This window comes from Thermobia domestica, chromosome 16, assembly GCF_964235325.1.
Source record: "Thermobia domestica chromosome 16, izTheDome1.hap1.1, whole genome shotgun sequence".
In the NCBI taxonomy this organism is placed as follows: Eukaryota; Metazoa; Arthropoda; class Insecta; order Zygentoma; family Lepismatidae; genus Thermobia; species Thermobia domestica.
In genome coordinates this window covers 120,184,564-120,206,103 of record NC_137469.1, presented here as the reverse complement: position 1 = coordinate 120,206,103, position 21,540 = coordinate 120,184,564, and the positions used below count along the sequence as shown (strand labels likewise).

The 21,540-nt window shown below is 34.9% G+C and overlaps 1 protein-coding gene across 1 annotated transcript in view; it reads left to right on the top strand.

Annotated features, from left to right (window-relative positions):
* Window positions 1-19,290, top strand: part of Rich (Guanine nucleotide exchange factor subunit Rich) — a gene marked incomplete at its 3' end in the record, with an annotated part of 73,250 nt that extends 53,960 nt beyond the window's left edge. The window contains 4 exon segments of the mRNA XM_081743024.1: window positions 4,677-4,808; window positions 11,183-11,422; window positions 15,354-15,468; window positions 19,166-19,290. Coding sequence (XP_081599150.1) covers window positions 4,677-4,808; window positions 11,183-11,422; window positions 15,354-15,468; window positions 19,166-19,290 — 612 coding nt within the window.
* Window positions 19,291-21,540: the final 2,250 nt, after the last annotated feature.

Genomic DNA, 21,540 nt, shown 5'->3' with positions numbered 1-21,540 from the left:
CCTGTCGGGGGATGAGAGATTTCTGCTGTCTACCAAATGGACGAATAATACGTGACTATAAGTACAGGAGGTGGAGATTGAGGTATGCGTGGTACCTCAGCACGATTTTTCGAACGATCTGAGGTAGAATGGGTCAGGAAGTAAGAAGCCTTCCCTGGAATTCCAGAGAACCTCGGATTTGGGTTGATTTCTACCAGCTGCGGTTACATTCCGAATATGGTGCTTCGATACCATGACGAAGAGAGCTTGCCTTAACGTGCGAGTGCCAATGCTGCAGATGCTGGTAGACTCCTAGTCGTTGGAGAAGTTCCCTCAAACAGTAGTAGTTATAATTTAGAGGCACTCAGATTCGCTAATGACCTGTATAGAAGACTCGGGTCCCTCACGCTTAATGAGCATAACTCATTACTTTATTCAGAAGGTACCGAGTATTGCATGGATACTGAGTACACAGTTCGCAGTAATTACCGCCTAGTCCTTGCATATATGGGAACACAGATACATATCCACATCTAACGGTAAGCAGAAAATGTGTTGGCTCCCATGAAACAACTGCATGAGCTATATGACCAAATTTTTTCTTTTCGAATGACGTGCTGCCTTAGCTTATTTAGTCTATAAATTCCATTCTTTTCAATGTCACAGACATCAAGTCATTATAAAGGAGCCATACCATTCCAAAATTCAATACTAACGGTACAATTTCCCAATTCTTACGGGACTTTTCACCTGGATCTGCTACACGTCTCTGTGTATACTCTCCTTTTCCAGTGATTTAATTTGTGTACGCAACCATGATGCGGTAATTCAACATCTCTTTCTCTCTCTCTTCTTTACAAGATAACCAAGAAAGTTCTTGCCGTTCTTGAGCAGTGATAAACAAAGAACAATATAGTGGACGGACGGTTCGTACTTTTAGGATTCGAAGTAATCTCCATCAGCATCCAACATCTTTTGCCAAAGTTCCTGCAGCCGCACAATACCCTGGTGATAAATCTCGGCGGTCATGGATGTAAAGAAGTCCATGAGTGCGTTCCACATTTCTCCCTCATTTGGGAAGCATCTTCCACGGAGGTAGTTGTTGAGGGAATGAAACAGGCAGTAATCTGTTAGCGCAAGGTCCAGCAAATGTGATGCATGGCACAGTGTCTTCCAGCCAAGTGGCTGAAGGGTCTTCCGGGCCCACATGTGGCTTGACGTTATCGTGCAGGAACAACACTCTTATGATTCACCAATGCCGGCTCCTTTCGTCGCAACGCACAGTGCACTCTTTGCAACTGCTTAAAGTAGAGATCAGCAGTATGGTTGGACCAAGTGAAAGGAGCTCGTAACGCACTTCTTGCCCACAAATCCATCATACAGAGAGCATAACGTTTCGTGGGTGCAGAAGTGGTCTTTGAGGTATGAGAGGTATGAGGAACAGCATTAGTGGCGACAACCAATGTCTAGTAAGCTTGGAAGTGTCATAGAGGACCCACTTTTCGTCATTAGTGAGCAAGCGATCAGAGACAGCGATCAAATGCCGAGTGAACACACACACACACAGGCTGTTCCTCGTTGTTCCTTGTTGGCTGCCGACAATGTGTCAGGCACCAACTTGCTGAACTTACGATATCCCTATTCCATTCAGGTACATCTGACTGTTTAAGTGGAAACATGGAACCTTTCTTCAAGTTCATCACACGTTAGATCACCGTCCTCCTCGATGGCTACTTTTAGGGCCTCATCATCCTACACATGTGGTCGTCCACTGCGAGGTTCATCCGAAAGCCTTACATTTCCAGAACGAAATTTCTGGAACCAATGCCTGGCGATGCGTTCGTTCATGGCATCTCCCCAGATGCCTGGCATATGCGGCGATTTGATGTGGCAGCTGGTAAGCCCACTTTAAAGTCATACAAGAAACACATGCGAACAAGCTGGTTCCATACTTCCATTTCTCTTCGATACTGAACAAAATATGATTGCTGTATGTGCGCAAGTGCCTGTATTATTGAAGGTCGGTGGTTAGGCTAACTCCGGATCGCTTGGCAGGTACGTGCGTCATTTCGTTTCCTCTCTATGAGCACATGATTAATGGGACGTCAAAGCGGCAAGAACTTCCTTGGTTACATTGTATTTATTTACTTTTATTCACCATTTATGCTCCGTGTAATAGCAGATGAAGAAGTTTACAATGAGTTGAAACGAAACACAATTAATATTGAAATTTAAAATGGCAAATCATTTTTTTTCTTTTCTTTTTTGTTCAGTAGAATTTGATCAACCGTTCCTGTATAATATTGCAATTAGTTTAAAGAATTAGCTGTCATCGTCTATCTTTTACAGGCGTTTTATTTTAAGCTATAGATAACTTAAGTAGCATGTGATTTTAAATCACGGAACTTCTTGAGTTTTGTGATGGTCCATAAAGATATAAATGCGGTTAATTGTTAGGTTTCGTATATTATTGTGAAATAAGGTAAAACTAAAATATTTCTGTTAGAAAATTTTATATCCACTAATCAGTAATTATCTAATTAATAGTTTTCAGTGAAATAACTGCACAGGAGATATTAGCGACATTTTTTAAAGTAAGAAATTGCGTGTGCGCAATTGTACGAGCGAAGTGGAATGAGCCTGACACAACAAATTGTATTTAAGGATGGAGATGCAGTGAGCCCTTTCTATATCCATGTAAGAATCATGAAACCGGAACGTTTTATTTTTTGTTTCGTCGAAGTTTTGCAGCAAGCAACTTTACGTATAGAAATGAACAATTCGAGATTCGATCATAAATATATTCCATTCTATCAATCTCTGTACTACTGAAGGGTTTCCCAGTTAAGCTTACGACTGCAAAATTATCAGTAAATGAAAAAATGTTGAAATCGTCGAACTACCTTACTGAGAAGCGTCTATGCTTCACTGTTCTCTACTTATTTCTACGCCATCACGTTTGATTTTTCGTTTTTTGGTGTCGCCCATCAGTTGTAGGCTCCTTCACCCTCTCTCTCTCTTTCCTGCTATCATACCCTCTATCACGTCCTTCATGATACAATTCTTTCTTAGCCAACGTCCCAACTAGTTTCACCTCCTCTTTTCAATAATATCTAAAATTGTTCTTTTCTCCTCCACCATTTCTAACACCCTCTCATTCGTTTTCCGCTCGACCCTGCTAATTCTCTCCATTCTTCTCCACACCTACATTTCGAAAGCTTTCAGTCGTTTTTCATCACTTTTGCGTAATTTCCATGTTTCTCCCCCATACAGTACAATATTCTACACGAAGCATTTTATGTCTTTTTCTCAAGTCTTTCTTCGAAGTCTCTCAAAATTGCTTCTAAATACTTCTTTCGCCATTCGTATCCTTGCTTCTATTTCACGTTTTCTTTTCATATTATCAATCATTAATAATACTACAGGGGTTAGTATGTTTCAATAAAAATCTAATTATTGTATGCTTAGGCTGTTCCAATGATCAAGTTCTTGACTTTATGATTATTCGTTCACAGCATCTATAAGAAAGTAGAAGTGCCTCTTGTTGCTAAGTGGCTGTCGCACGTTCTTTCTGTTCACATTGTCCGCGATTCGATCCCTGCTGAAGGTGCTTGCTTTGAATGTAAACACAACTAGTGCTCGGGTTCCACTTCAAACAATAGGTCCACGTTAAACTCAAGTCAGTCCAAGGAAAACGAGCTTCAAGTTGACTCTCTCTCTCTCTCTCTCTCTCTCTCTATATATATATATATATATATATATGCGGCTTGGATCTAAAAGGGCCAATGTCACTTTTTTGGCAAAAAAAAAAAAAAAAAAAAAAAAAGTTCGTCAATTTTAACACCTATAAAAAATGGATATTTTCTGTTGCAAGAAAGGCAATGTTAATATGAATGGTATAGTTCCAAACTATTTTGTGTTGACATTTGCTCTTCTTGCACAAGAAAACATCCATTTATAGACGTTAAAATTGAAGAATATCTCATTTTTGCCAGGAAGTGACATTAATCCTTTTAGATCCAGGCTAATTAGGTATATATCTAGATATATTGTTCCTGTCTTGTTCGTATGTTGTATACAGTCAGCCGATTGTATATTTTGTTGGGGTTTGAGTTTCCGATTGTATATTTTGTTGCGGTTTGAGTTTATTAGTACTGTATATGAAAACATTAGTCTCATGGCCAGTGAATTGACATCGAATGATATTCAAAGAGTGAAAAAATGTACAGTTGGACCGAGAAGAGAACCAGTGTCTCTGGCATACCCTGTCAGTGCGTTAACCAATATGCTACTCACTCCATCCTCCGATTTGAAACTGCCTGGATTGTATCACAACTCCTGTTTTACTATATATATATATATAGGATGGTGTGTGTGAGTCGCATTGTCAATATAATAATAGTATTTCCTCCATTTATTATGTAATAGTGAATTAATGTATCTGTTTCCTAGTTTAGAATTCCTTAATGTACTTTGTCTTGAATAATTTATGCAGAATATGATCGATACATACTGTAGTGAAGATTATACGTGACACGTACCTGAGTTATCATGCATATAAATAAAATTTTAAGTAATTAATGAAGCATTTTGATCTAAATTTGAAGTTTATGTGTTTTCTGTGTTACTTGCGTGTTTTATTCTATATTTAATTAGTTCATAGGTTTTAAGATCATGTTCGTATTTTTTCATTCCAGAGTCAAGTGTACCTGCATCAAATTTTAAGGCAGCTAATTAGGCGTAACCTGGGCTTCCACGCGTGGGAAATAGCCAGAAGTTGTACAAATCTTCCGTATTTTCCTCACTCATTAGAGCTACTTCTTCATGAGGTAAATTGTCAATATTCAGTCCTTTACATGAAAAATGTTAATATATAAAATCAATAACAAGCAAAAGATAGTATTGACTATTCTCTGTACTTGAAGTGCAAGCCCTCGAATATTGGATTTGGACTGGCCCCAGTGTTACTTCTATTAAATGAATACTAGCTGAACCTACGCTGTTCACTCAGCGAATCGTTCTGTTATGACCATGAATCTCCCTCCCACTGTGCATGTCTCCTTACACAAGTAAAGGATGAGAGAATCACAAAGGAAATGAACTGCTATGTATAGATATTGGAGTAAGTTTTTAGCAAATATGTAGAAGTAACAGGATATCAAGTGGAAATATTTTCTGTAATAAATCCATATCCGTCCGAGTACTCCTGATTGCGTCTCTTGAGGCCTTTGAAGTTACCAGCATGCAACAGGTTTTGCCAAATTTAAGCAAAGCGCCTGCAATGTCCATCAACCCGCCATACGCAACTTCTCTACTGCTTGCCTAACACCGTGGTTTCGGCCTGCAACAATGTTAATCTTATGGACTCAAAACGGCCCCTAAAATGTTGAATAGAATAATAACGACACGGTTTTTGAAAATTTGAATGAGAACTGGACAATCGACATAAAATTTGGAATCGATCGGCGAAAACGGCACGTTTATAGCACGGTGGTTTCCGAGATCTCATTGTCGAAAGGATTGGGGACAAACTTATAAACCTAGCATTTTAATATATAGATTGAACGTGTGAGTCGTTATTTGTAAACATAGAATTTAATCAATTAGAATAATGTTACAGTACGTACAAACTTGTATAGCTGGGAACTTGCATTTTTCTAAACATTCTGGTGACTTATTCGTATTAACCTTTAATTATCACAAACTCATTTGTATTCGATATATTACATTTGCTGCTTGTTTCTCCGTGTTCTTACCTTGCATTTTTAAAATTGTACATAGCGAATGCCAACCTTAGTAGTATTAAACATGTTACATAATTCAAGGTAAACATTCTTCATCCTCATTTTCCTCCGTACATGGATTAAAGATTCTTCTGAAGGTTTTATATATATAAATGCAGTCAGGAATATGCTACGAGAATGTGGGCAACTACTTCACTAGGACCTATTTTAATTGTCCTATGCTCTTGTAATCTGGATAATCTGGATTAAGAAACTTCCTCTCCGGAAAAGGATATGAAAAAGACGTACATTACATGTGTACGAATTACTCGTCTTAAGTCGTTAGTTGAAGGTTTTGCATTCAGATACGAGAGGATTGTGTTTACATACAACTTTGCTTTTTCTTCTTTCAAAATACTGATTCTCGAATGTGGCACGTTGACTCAATGCTGGAATGTTTCGTTAGGGGTACCTTGCTCGATCGCATGTCATTAATTTTATGAAGTACAGCATTGTTTCCGTGGGTTTTCTCGGGAGTTTGTACTCTTGGTTGATTAGAAATAGAGTAGATTGCTATTTATATACTACTAACAGAAGATCATCCTTTGATCAAAATGAATTTATATAAGATATTTGATTTAAAGTTAAGAAAACTTCACACGAAAGCATCCAATATCAAGATCAGAGTATGATATCAAGAGATACACTTTTTCCTTTCCGTCTTTTCCCACTTACGTAAAGTCAACGTTTCTGATGAGTCTTCATGAAACGCTGTCCGGAATTCTTTCCGTGTTGTTAGACCTTTCTCCCTGAAGTCATTCTTAACCATATCCATTCATTTCCTTCATGGTCTCCCTCTGATTGATTAAATATATCCCATTATACTTAATAATTGTTTCTTTAAAATAATAATAATAATAATAATAATAATAATAATAATAATAATAATAATAATAATAATAATAATAATAATAATAATAATAATAATAATATTATTATTATTATTATTATTATTATTATTATTATTATTATTATTATTATTATTATTATTATTATTATTATTATTATTATTATTATTATTGATACTATATTTCCACGAGTAACTTATCAATTGCTGATTAGTTGTCATTACACTTTGCGGCTTTCTGGTGATAATATCCTAAAATGTTCTAATCATTTATTTCAAAACGAAATCAAAGGAAATTGCAGTAGAAACTCAAACGTGAATAATGTTCCAAACAATAGTAGGTGAACTAAAAGAACAATTGTCAAAATCAAGAAAATTCATGTTATTAATAGAGATGCAAGGGCTCGGAAAAAACCCGGCTTTTTTGAAAAAAAAAACTCGGATTTTTCTGCTTCGCTTTTTTTCTTGGGAAATTTTGGGCTTTTTTCAAAATTCTGCTTTAAATTGATAAAGCAGACTTTGTTTCGCTTCTATATAACACAAAAAGTCATTTAATTAGTGGTTGATGCTGATAATAATATACAACCTCGAAAATAAACCATGAATTTCAAAAAGATATTTCAAACAATTTTACTGAAACATATTTACATTATGAATTCCAAGGGATTAACCAATGTATCTAATAAGAAGTTTTTAACTTCCTATATACAAAAGTAAGCAGAGTTGGCAAGAACCATGATTGTTTTTGAAAATGCCAAAAACCCGTTTTGGGGGGGGGGGTGAACCAGGCTTTTTTTGTTTAAACCAGGTTTTTTGATTTAGATATTTTGCTTTATGTGTTTATATTACATATTCACAGAAATAAGTTTGTTTCACCTTGGTGTTGTTATGCAGCAACGGGGTTATGCTGGAAGAAGTCCCATAAGCTTAAAGAAGTCCGGTCAGTAAATGTCTTAAATTGAGAAGCTCCCGCCCTAGCCATCGGGAAAATCCCGTCATTACTAGAAATGTAAAACAACGGGAAAATCCTGTTGTTGCTTTGCACGTAAAATTTAAAGGTCAACGTATCATAATCAGTACGCTAAAACTGAGGTATTAAATTACAAATTTAGTACGTAGATATCATTCAAAGTCCAATCCAAGTTAATGTTGGAAGCTACGTAGGCAATCGATAAATTTTGCCAATTTCTATCAATATATTTAAGCAATCTTGGCTTCTTTATAAAACAACAGGAATTTAGGCATGCAGAAATATACAATTTGGTTTCGTTTCGTATGTTTAGGCTTAACATCCATACGTAATACCGAGGTTATCAAGGAGAAGACTTTCGCTTAAAGTGACATCCGAACCGCTACTTGGTTTACGCATGAAAGAAGGGTTGTGGTTCGACCGAGAATTGAACATGGGACACCTTGATTAAAAGGTGAAAGGGAAATAAAACTAATGCAGGTGGTTTGATATGTGGAAACGTCACCATGAAGTTCACACGATTCGCATTTTTCGTTCTTTTTATTTTTTTGGTTTAAACTAGTTATTAAAAAAAAATTGGTGTAAACCAGCCAACCCTAAAAGTAAACACTTCTTTTTTTTAAAAAAATGCACAAATAACTAGCAAAATTGTATGTAGTATTTTTACTCCAAAATATTCCATACCCTCTTTTTGAAACAAAATAAAATTAAAATAAAACATAAGAGAAATATTAGGCTGCACATCTAGAGCGTTTGGTTCTGTATATTCTTGAAATTCTACAGTTAAGTTTTATATAACCACCATCACGGTTTACCCAATCCTCAAGTTTTCTTAATTTTTAACAAGAGGGATTCAACATATCATTACGGAACTCTCTCCCCCCCCCCCAAAAAAAAAAAGACTACGGAATATATTTAAGTTAAGCTAAATACAACTGCACAACAAACATGACTGAGTGGTTAGCTTTTGCGCTTCTATCGGGAAGTCCGGGATTCAACCCAGCATTCGACCATTCTGACAAAGCTTTTCTTCATTCCATCTGTGAATGTAGAAATAGTGCGTGTACTGTGAGTTGGCCGTATCATTTCTTATTTTTTTTAAATCGTTATTATTACTAATTACCAGCAGTAACGGTTTTGCGAAGGTTAGGGAGGCGGTCTTTTGGACTGAAGCCTGTTCCCCAAAGTTACGGAATGTCTGCAACAAACGAAATATATATTAGTTATGCCTTTACTCATAAACTTTAAGCTCCCGTCAAATAAAAATTACGAATGTTTAGAAAAACTAAATATTAGTAAGAAAAACCCTTCCCAAAATACTTTTCTAAATCCGCCACTGATTCTCAGTATAAAATGATCCGGAAGATTATTGCTAAACATATAAATGGAACGAAATATTAGTTATGCCTGTACTCATAAACTTCAAGCACCTCCCAAATAAAATTAGGACTTTTTAGAAAACGAGACAATCAGAGAAACCCCTCCTAAAGTACCTTTCTAAATCCGCTACTGATTATTTGTATAAATTGGTATTCAAGGTTGTGTCTGGAAAATTATTGCTAAATCACTGCACAGCTACAGTATAACAGAAATGTGGAAGTACGGTTTGACGGATATATCGAAAACGTACGCTTTGACGAATATATAGAAAAACGTAAGTTTAACTTTTGCGCTAGAAGCTAGAGTACTAAGCTCTTAGAAATGAAACACGGATGACAAATTGAAATGATCTAGAGAAGAAAAAAATGTCGATAACTCAAAAGTTAAAATAAATTTAAATAGCCTCTAAAATTGCCCTCAAATACTACATTCTTCATGTTAGCTTTAATTCGTAAAACATGTCCTCCATCCATCTTGATGGTGAATTTCAGAGCGAAATATCGCATTTAGGTCATGAAATTCTTATCTAACTATAGAATATACTATAAGAAAGCTATTTAGATAGAAAAATCATGAAAATGAAAAAAGCCAAAATTTCCAAAATTCTCGTTTTTTCCCCCAAAAAGTAAAAAACCATCGATTCAAAAAAGCCGGCTTTTTTTTGCATCTCTAGTTATTAACACCATTTTAAAACAAATCGAAAATCTTGTGAATGGAATTGTACGTTTACGTTTTCCTTATAATTATCAGTTAATTACTGGTGGCTGTTGACGTTAACTTTCTCCAAATTGCATTTTCCGTGCGAGAGACGTGGGTTTGATTCTGAATAGGAACGCATTTAGTTCAGATGTCGTATTAAATTGTAGTAGGTTCGCGCCTCATGTAGTGTTGCTGCTGATACAGGATGTTTAAGGCAAATTATCGAACGACGAAATTTAAGCTGGGTGTAATAACGTGGCCACTCTCCGTAAATTGTGATATCTTTCGTTTTTGATAGATGACGGTGTGTATTTAAACAGAAGAGATTAGGCAAATGATAATAAGCTTATTACACTACCACATAGCGCTGCTTGTACCATTCTAGGTGCAATCCTACATACAGTTACTAAATGAAGGAGACTTCAGTGTGCAGTGTTCTTGCTTTTAGGTATAAAGAGTTGAAGCCTAAGAATTTTTACATGTCCAGACATAAGTATAGGGAGTGTTATAAAACAGTTATCTTCATTCGTCCGTCCGTCTGTCTGTCGACAGGTATCAGAGCAAAATAGTAGGAGAAAGCAAGAAATGGCCTTATGGATTCAGCGTCCCTAGAGTAGGTTCCATTTCCACTCTTAACCCTCTCTTCCAAGCGAAAGTGATAGAAATCCGCCATTTTCGGTCTCAGTTTTGATCGCCATGGAGCACAAAAGTCGAATATAGCAAGAAGCAGCTTTTTGGTGTAGATATGGCATCTCGAGAAGAGGCCTTTCCTCCGCGCCTACTGAAACCGGAAGTAGTTGAAATCCCCTGCCCCCGCAATGTCCAAAATTAAGTACTGATCCTCATAGAGCAAAGGCGGTAATAGATAGGGAGAAACTTTTTTTCTCAATGTGAAATGAATGTGCCATGAATAAGTTCACTCTAGACTCGAATCCCTTTGGGCCGCGGTGGCTCAGTAGAGAGTTCACCTATGATGCGTGGAGTCCTTGGTTCGATCCCAGCTTGCGCCATGTGAACTTTGTGGTGGACAAATACAGAGTGCGTGAGTTTTCTTGGAGTTGTCCCGTTTCCTCCCACTTTCTTTATTCCACAATTTCATTCATTTCTCATCGTCACCGTCTCCTTTAGCCTAGCCGGCATAACTATGGGACGTAAAACTTTCATTTCATTTGAAATCCCTCTGTTGAAACCGGAAGTCTTAGAAACCATTCGCTTCCGGTTTAAAAATTGGATTTTCGTAAAGTAAAAACATTAAGACGGAGAGGTTGGTTTTTTATACAGATTCAGCGTCCCAAGGGCAGGTTCCAGCTTCCCCTTTATACACTTACTAGAACCTGAATTGATAAATCGGTTACTTTTGGTTAGAGCTTTAGACTTCTATACTTTGGGTGTCTACCGTAATCTCACATTGTAAAACGAAACTCGCTTGTTTTCTTATTAAAAATTTTTAACCTCTTTCTGTAGGTTTTTGAGTACATTTTAAATTTGATTTTATCATATTTTTTTTAATTCGTTGCTTTTTAGGTTCTTGAGGAAGAAGCTACGAGCAAGGAACCCATTCCTGATGCCTTACTTCCAAGTGTGATAGAATTTATCCATGAATTTCCAGTCTATCTGCAAACGGTGGTGCAGTGTGCGCGGAAAACGGAAATTGCTCTGTGGCCTTATCTCTTTGCAGCAGCGGGAAAGCCGAAGGATCTCTTCCAAGACTGTTTACAAATGAAAGAGCTCGATACTGCTGCTTCATACTTAATTATTATTCAGGTAAGAACTTAAATATATTGATATTCATACTTAATTATTATTCAGGTAAGAACTTAAATATATTGATATTGAAGTTACTTACTTTCATTAGTGTAGTAGGGTTATGATGGTTTACTGTAGAGAGATTATCACAGGTGCGAAAGGCCCTTTTTCGATCGCAGTCGATATCAGTTTTTAATAAACAACATATTATTCGTAGTTCTTTTTCTTTTCTTTCTTTTCTTGAGCATTCTCCTATTTCTCTCACTTTTCATTTTATCAACTATTCCATTCTCATTTGCTTGGCTTTATGACGTCTCGCTTCTTGAGAGTGTCAGTGAGCCGTTAAAGACGTTTCATTTCATTTTTCAAAAATATATTCCTGTAGAAAATAAATGTGTGTGTTTAAGTTTAGTTTCATTTAAGCCATCATATTTCTTCAGAAAACAACAAATGAAAGTATTACGAAAAAGTTAGTGAGAATTCGTGTAATTTTGAAGGCATTTCTGTCAAGGGAAATGGAACTATGGTCATTATGTCACTGCTTATTAAGATATCCTGTTACAGTATTCTGCGTAAAAATAATGCGCCTATTATTTTCTTAATCTTTTAATATTATGTGATATATCTGTTACTAGACAAGTAACTTTCGTGTAATATTTTGATATATTCACTTTTGCGTGAAGAACAAAACTGTGTGTGCGTATATACTTTCTGGTACACATTTTTGTTCTTAACACTTTTTTTCGTGTCATATTGTAAAAGTTATGTGGTTAAGCGAAAAAATAGCTTAAGTCTATCATGATAATCACTCTCTTGTTTATAAACATAATTTAGGATTTTTCTTCATGATTCGTACTAACTTTCGACCTTGATAGAAAGTAATGTAGCTTTTTGAATAGTAATAATACAGTATATTCCCTATTAAATGAGTTACTCGAGGACTCCCCTCTCCTCTTTCCTTAAATCGAGATTTTCACTAAGTGGGGGTTTGATACAAAAGAAGTGTGCATAATAAAGAAAAGAATTTCACTAAGATCTATAATACAAGATTTAAATATTTTAACACATTTTGTGTTTCAAAGCACTAGACTTGAACAGTTTTGATTTGTACTAAGGCTGTCCAAATCAATTTTTCGGGAAACCGAAAATAATTTTTTTTTAAAAAAGTTGAAATTTCAAAAAATTGATTTTCAGTTTCGGCTTTCAAAATCACTTTACGGTTTCGGTTTTCAAAACCAAAATTCGATTTTTGGTTTTCTTTCATCACTGTGCAAACGTTATTTAAAGTGAATGTGATCGGGAACAATGAAATGAAGGGGAAATAATAAACAGAAATAGTGCATTTGCATGTTGAAACATGTTTAATTTGTGCTACAAAGCTGACATACGGTAGTAGTGTTCTACAACACAAACAATTTACATACATATGCTCGTTCCTTGCGTGAAAGGTGATTATGACCCTCACTTCCAGTGCCTGTGAGCCCTGGTATGAGTCCCAGGGTTTGCACGTGAGACAGTGGTTCCCAAACTTTTTTGCTACTTTGTTAATTACACTTACTTGATTTTTTACTGATAGTGATACAAATTACAGTAGTGTAAGACTATAAATTTCTATGAAGTAGTGACTCTATATGGTATTGAATATTGTTGCTATCACTTGAGGCGTTGACTAATACAATATGTCTCGAAATTGTTTCTAAATTATTATTCAGTGCTTCATAACTTTTAAATTCTAACCTTTCACGACATGCCCTATGGCAGCGTTTCCCAACCTTTTTCAACTTGCGGCACACTACGGGTCTAACTTGAATTCTCGCGGCACACTCATAGGTATTATTATTATTATTATTATTATTATTATTATTATTATTATTATTATTATTATTATTATTATTATTTGTAAATAGAAAATACCGTCGTATTTGTTTTCTTTGATTACTGACCTCCTTCTCACAAAGAATAAAGCTCGATCACTGGTTTTCCTCCATCGTAAATCATTATACTTACTTTTCATTCAAATTAAAAAATAGAAAACAATTGCAATGAAATATAGAACTCAGTCTTTTAAAAAAATACACTTTCTTTTTCGAAGAATGTATCCAACCTTTCACAAGGAAGATCACTAAATTACGAACGAACAAACAAATCTCTTGTACTTTTAAAACAGAATTGCGGTAATTTGTATTAGTGTTTGCTTTGTCGAAAGGATAGAATGAGATTTTAAAATTTCAAGTTACGAAATAATCTGTAACAATAAAGAAACAATAATGGTCATAACAATGATAATTAATACTTTTTTCAACATCAAAAATGAACAGATAAGTAACACAGTGTGAAACTTATAATTTATTAACATGGTTAATATACGTCACAATTTTAAATATTAATAAAATTCTGTTTTCGAAATACAAACTATGTAGTAGTAATGTATGTACAATAATATATTACAATTACAGTATTTTTATTGTAGAGGTTCATAGTAATGTGGAATTTAAATACACATATTTCCTGTCTTGCAGTTAGGTTCGTATATAATTAATAATTTTGTTTTCATTTCCTCGCGGCACACCAGCGGCCCATTCGCGGCACACCGGTTGGGAAACGCTGCCCTATGGGAATGAGGAACACACCGGTTGAGAACCACAGCATTAGAACAGCGACTGCAGATCATAAAGTATCTACACCACGTCATGTGAGACTGCATGAAATGACAATGTCAGAATACAACAAAGAAAAAAAGTCCAGTAATCTGGTTTGAACACGGATCCTCTGGTTGATAGGTTGATCGGATTTGATTGAATCTATTTCTATAGAGGAGAGATGATGAAAGTCGATTTTCAGATAATTCAAAGAACCGAAAATGTTATGAATTGTGAAGAGTACTAATTTGTACTTTCAAAGATAGTTCACTTAAAATTATTACAAAAGTAACAAATTTAAATAGAAACATCATGCTGTAAACAGGTTGTTAACTGATAAACCACTGAATCTAACTTTTTTTTTTTTTAAATTGTAAGAATTATATCGATATTTTCACCCTCTCAGAATGAAAAATACCATACTGAAGTCCAGAACAAAAATGATTAAACGTATCGAAATGAAAAAAAAAAAGTATCACTAACGTTTTTCAGTTCACAAGAATAGTACACGCACGTAGGCTGTTATGAGATCAAGTGTTGTAATAACCGATGGAAATATCAAACGTAGTGTCAGTCGATAGTTACTGGAATATTGACACTAGTTTTTGTTGATAGTCATCGAAATACCAACATAACAAGTGGTCTTACAGATTCTGGTAAGTATGGCGGCCTGTATGCGGGAAATTACTAATATGGTTTTCCTTAAATGGAGATTTAAAGGTATTAGTTGTTCCTCGAAGACTTCGACTCGTCTACAATTTGCCTGCACGCTGACGACATCTCTTAGCATCGTGTTGGGGCAGCGCAGTAAACGACACTATTAGCTTAACTGTCAACTATTAGGAATTAACGTGGCTGACAAACAGGCGTTTTTTTAAATAATAAAATCGCCTAGCTACTTATGCAACCCATAACTCTTAAATGTTGTGAAGTTTGCATATTAGCGTTACTCACAAGCTGAGATGTTTTTGTTTTACATATAGAATAGTGTTAATTTTCAGGATCAAATTAATATTCCGTTAAATGCAGGAACGTAAAATCTGGATTACACTATAGTTTGTAATTTGTGTATAGTCAAATGATTGACATGCGTGTGTGGGTCACTTTGGGAAGTAATGGAATTAAGAGGTGAAAAACTCTCGTCTAGGAGGCATTGCGAGTCAGTTTTCTGATTACGCATCACTCATTTAAAGGTGCAGCATTTACCACTTGGGAGTTTAGTTTTATAAGATTGCATGTTATGTAATTGGGTTTTTTACTTTCTCTAACCTATAAATGTTTGCAATATTGGTTTTCTTTTCTTGTTACAGAATTTGGAACCTTCCTCTGTTAGTAGGCAATATGCAACGTTGTTATTAGATTCTGCCTTGGATCAGTGTAAATGGGAATTATCGAAAGACCTGGTTCGCTTCCTTCGTGCAATAGGTAATTATACAATTTATTTTACATGAAGTTGGACTGGGATAAATGCTAACAATTTTGTAACAGTACTCCTTTAATAAATGCATGACAGTTTTGTTCAGTTCAATTGTACTCTCAGCATTGTTGACAATTTTTCCATTCCATTGCAAGAGATTACACCGGAGGTATGAGATCGTTATTTTCTTCCGTTTCCTCTGCATTCCTTCTAGAGACATTGCAATGTAGCTTCCCAAAGATAAATGTTATCAAGCACCTCAAAAGATACTCACCTTGTTTCAGGAAACTTGCCACCAAGTTCTCTTTAAAATACTATATTCTGGCAACAGCATGTAGGCGACGTCTCGAATTTATTTATTTTTTTAAATTGTGAACATAACCATACACGCCAAAACATTTATATAAGCGGGAGGAAAAGGAACACATAGTCTAGACTGAAAGAATATGTTCGGTATGCCAAACCTAACAATGCTCCAACATTGAACCTTTCAAACACTTGAAAGATAACGAAGCACAACATCGATGAAGTGAATGTGATCAAAAATCTTCACCATTCATAGAAAGAGAGGTATGCAAGACCTTTTCATTCGAATGAAGTTTCCAAAAATTTAATTCTGACCTAGGCACTCTGGACATAAGATAGAACAACATGATTGACAGAAGTTTTGATTGTTGTTACTATCCACAAAAAAGAAGCCCAAAGATTTATGATGTGCGTATTGTGTAGCAGCAAGAAGTTGCTGTTTACTATTTGAATATTTTCAAAATATTTAATTTCCTATGTAATTAATCCCATACAATTTATACATCCTATCTCCATATTTTCTTCAGTAATTAATTCCCATACATCCTATACCCATGATTTCCTATGTAATTAATGTCCATACATCGAATCCCCACTGAAACTTCTACTTTGAGGCTTGACAAGCTTGACAATGCTGACAGTTGTTAGTTAAAATTCGATGTTTCGTGTAATTGCAAACGAATGCGATGTTCTGTCCTACAAACGTAATACAACGTCGTGGAAAGTGAGGGTTCTATGGCACTTTTCAAATGATAAGTTACATGGCCTTCAGCGGGCTACTACCTGCTTTCTTTAATCACAGTTGCGCGGTGTTGTCAATTTATAGTAAGCGGTAGTATATACTGACTTTTCATACCAATGCGAACGTTGCCAATAACAGACGCGCTACCTAGAATTATTGTATCACTATATTAATTGCTGTTTTTAGCAAGTAGAAAACTGAATTATGAACGCATACGTGCAAACTGCATGTTTCTATGTCAACTGCTTTTCATGATACAGACTTCTAAATGTTTCCAAATAAGACAGTTGTGAAAATATTTAGAATACGTTGTCTCGCATAACTGCTAGTAGATTTTGATTTAAGCGTTTGTTCCTTTTCTTCTTCTTCTTCTTCTTCTTTCTCTCTCTCTCTCTCTCTCTCTCTCTCTCTCTCAATATTTCTCTCTTACATGAATAAAACCCATCACAGGATAGTAAACAAAATCACTTAATAACACTACATGGATGCTCTTTGCTTGGATATGCATATGTAACTTCGTATAATACAAGTACTAGTAAATTTAGAAAGTTCAAGATTCTTTTCTTTCGAAAAACAAGCCTTTCTTTATCCAATATAGGCTTTCTTTTTTCTTTTCTTTTCTCTGTGTGTGTGTGTGTGTCAGTCAGTCACGTTTGACTGTTTCATCAGGTGTTCCCCCTTCTCTCTTTCTTTCTACTGAACATATGAGCTGATGATTGCTGAAAAAAAGTTCAGGCATCTAAATCGCATCATAAATTATTTGTACCGAAAATAAAACTACTTCGAGACATGGAGGCCTGATACAATTGACCGGCAACAGTGCTTCTTACCTTTACTCTTATAACTGTTCTCCGAATTCTTTCTTAGTCAATAAAATTCACATTGTTGTTTCGTGAGCTATAGAAAATATATTTAAAAAATAGCTGTCAGTTTTTAAGTGGTTCCAGTAATTAATTTTACTTTAATTTTAAAAAAAGATAAAAGAAATTCGTATCATAGGAAGAAAAGCAAAAACTTAGTTCCCAAAACTGTAAAAGCAGATCTCCTGTGTATGTGTTTCATCTGTGCTGAAGCAAGGAAGGCTTCTCTAATCCAACGAGGAAACTAACCTCGTAACAGACCTTTGCACGACATATAGTAAAATTACAAGAGATTTCATGAAATAGCGATTAGCAAAATTTGTAACGTGTTATAATAAATTTAAGACCCAGGCTAACACAGCGATAAAATATTAACTACCATAGACGATCATAATACCAGGGTGAAATAGACGAACTTTTACCAGTTTTAATGGAATAAATTAAAAGACAATTAATTTAGTGCATATTTATATTTTCAACATGAACAGTGAATATTCTAAATTTTATTGGAAGCATTTTTGACATAATGAATAATGTTGGTAATTCATTTGCTATAACGCTAAGTGCAGGAAGAGCGAGAAGGGAAAGGGGAGTCCGCGGTCCGGCAACACTGCGCTAAATATAGCTTATCATTGGCCACTTCTCATGGTGCTCCTTATCTTAAAAGAGGTTTAGTTTTAAGCTCATATATAAGTATGCTGGAACGCTGTCGACGACAGTTTCAATGAATCCTTCATCTTACTAGTGTAGAGAAAAACTGAAGTTGCTCAACAAATCACATTATGAAATTATCCCCAACTTACAGATAATGGAAAGTTATATTCAAGTGGAATATATAAATAGTTGGCGTTATATACAGGTTTAATTTAGAATTTCTTGAATTAAAGTATTGTCGTCAATATTAGAAAAGGTGCTTATAGGTGAGCTTTTAAGTGCCTGAATATGCGTTTAATATTATCTTCGACCTATATTTTAAATTGGTGGTGAACTATTAGACAGCTTTCAAGAAATTCGGAAAACTTCGCTGCAAAATTGAACGTATTTCCTTGAACCCTTGGACAAACAGTTCGTAAAGATCTGCAAAAAACACAATATGTTTCTTACATAGTCATTTCTCTTTAATTTAGGGAATACTGAATTTCACCTTTTATAGTTTCCAAGGATTTATAAATTCCATCTATATATACTTTCTCTATTATGCTTGAATTGGAAGCAAGTTCATAATGTAATTTTTTAAGCAGCTCTCTCAGAGAAGTTTTTCTCTCTACACCAGTGGAGAAAACGGAACCTCAGTATCTGCCTTATGGTTGTGTACGACAAAAATGCTTGTCCTCTTTCCAGTTTAGCACCAGACAGACTTACAAGTTAGTGAAAGATTTTGGAAACCACACGCTTTAGTACGCCCAAAGTAGATGTTCGTCTAATACTTCGTATAGACCATTTCTCTCCATGTAAAGTTTTCCACTGTTTTCCGCTAACATAGTTTAACTATGTTCATTAATTTCAAAGAGATATGAGAAACTTCCATTTTTATTTGTACTTTATTACCCTGTATACGGTACAATATGCGTTTTCATTATGAATACCACATGTGCTAAATATTATCTCCCAGAATTTAACTTGAACTTACAGGCTCTGTTTGAGTGCTTTATGTAATTTTTTGTAATAAGGATGTATGTAAGTTTTGATGGCCTAGAAAGCAGAAATAAATGTGTTTTTCTGAAGATAAATTTGATGCTAAATTGTCACAAGTACTGATGTATCAATTATTGTATAATTCTTTCTTTGTTGTTTTAGATCCAAATGACGTTGAATCACCACGAGCTTCCTTTATTTTACCGTCTAAGTATGGAGTTAATCCTCAAACTCCGCCAGTTAGTCCAAATGAAGAGGATTTGTCCTTAGTTCTTGGAACCATGCAGGTATATTAGCAAGCATACTGTTGTTTTCATGAGAAGACACGTTGCAGAAGGCAGTAGTAGAATTTGATATAGTCTTAAGTTTGAAATATAGTGTAGAATAGAGGCTATTTTATACTCATATACTTAAAAGACTACACCTCTTTTATGAATTTTATTGAATAACTTGAAAGACAATAAAGAGTATCAAAAATTTAGAAGAAAGCCAGATAGTATTTACAAAATTATATCAAACAGGGGTAGCCAGATTTCCGGGCGCCGTCTGTACCTGAGTTCGAAATACAGGTGTCCCAGGGAAACCCCCCACATTTTAAAGGCTAATAAAACAAAAAGTATTGCAGGTAGAATGTTGTTTATTCAAAAATATAAAATGGTATTGAAAACGGTTTTGGTGAAAGTGCAGTTCTTGGAAAATTTTTCTTACGCTCTTCGTAGATAGCCCAGCAGCTGCAGCATGCTTCCTTGTAGAACGTTTCGGAGACACATGTCTCAGTCTCAATATTCTCAGGCGTACGAGTACCGTTTAGTTCGGCGAGATGTTTTTTTTTTTTTTTTTTTTTTTTTTTTTTTTTTTTTTTTTTTTTTTTTTTTTAAATGCTGAACCCGTTGTTCGGAAATTTTCGACCCAGTGCAAGGTAGTCTTCCGATCAAGAACATTTTCATTACGTGGAATAGCAGAGTTAAACGAAAAAGCTCTTTGCACTGTAATCACAGAACTACTGCTTGTGAAAAACATTTCGACTACGTTCGTGCGATGAGCTCTTAAGCAACCCATAATGACAACTTAAGAACGATTGGAGAGCGGTGAGCGGAAACAATTACCCCTACTTCTCTCACTCCTCCACTGACAGTGCTACAGCCGACCAAAACGTGCAGGTTTTATTAGGTATTATTGACAATAATATTGTATTGTGAATAATTGTGTCATTTCAACACTCAACAAAATAGAGTAGTTCAAATCAGAACAAATTAGTTATAAGCTGTTTCAAATTCCGTTTTATATTTGTCAGCAAGTTTCTATCTGCAATACTTTTTTTTTTCAAGTCTTTAAAATATGGAGGTTTTATTGAGTCACCCTGCTAATAAACTTTCTACAGGCCAAAAGCTAAATGTACGGGTTTAAATATTAGATTACATATAATTAATTATTTATGCGTCATAATGTATAGTGCACTTAATTACTTTTACTTATTTGCAAGAATTCTATTTTAATTGTAACGAAAAGCTACGTTTGAATTCTTTTCGTTGTTGCCCTTGTATTAACAAGCGGAACCAGCATTGTTTTCATTTAATTATTTGAGAATCATAAAATTAATTTCGATGGAAATGAGCTGTACAATACGTTTTCTGTTTTGAAATCTGTGTGAGCATTGGATAGGAATAATAATAATTGTTGAAAATTATGGAGTGCATTTCCCGAGAATACAAATGCACCAAACCAGTTCAAATTAGAGCAGTATATTCTCGCTATACCAGTCAGTAATCCACATGCCGAACGAGTATTTAGTGTAAATAAGAGCTTTATAGTCAGATGATAGAATATCAACAAATCTTGTGATGGCTGTAATTTATATTCAGATGAACTTGAATCTGAATGAACCTGCCATTTTTCTACAAAATGGCTTTAAAAAACAAGGCTCTTGATTCAGCAGGGCCTCCCTTCCAAAAATGTGAATAATAAGGTAGGCATATATAATCAGCAATTTATTATTATTATTATTATTATTATTATTATTATTATTATTATTATTATTATTATTATTATTATTATTATTATTATTATTATTACTATTTTGGTACAGTATACATTCAGTTAGTAATGGTAGTATTAATAGTTTAGTAATAGTGGCTATAAATATTAAAAAAGAAAAACAGTGGTAACATGCAGAAATATTCAGTTTCAAATATGTTTATCACAACCATACAAATCCCACTGGTTTCCGGGCTTGCCTTCTGTTCAAGCTGACAACCTTATATTAAATAAAAATAAAAAGCGCTTAGTGAAGACTAATGTACACTGAACAACAACTGATACCTGTGCACAGAAAACTGGAAGAATAGAACCCTCCTACTTCTTGTCATGCTTGTTTTTATCCATTTTCATCTTCTCGTGAACCTTCTTGAATTCCACCAAAGACTGTGAACCTGTAAGATCTTGTTTATCCCTCTCTTGTTAATAAAAAGTAAAAAAAATAAATAAATAAATAAAATAAAAAATTTACTTCTGATGGTAAACTTTGTTTGCTTCAGTGA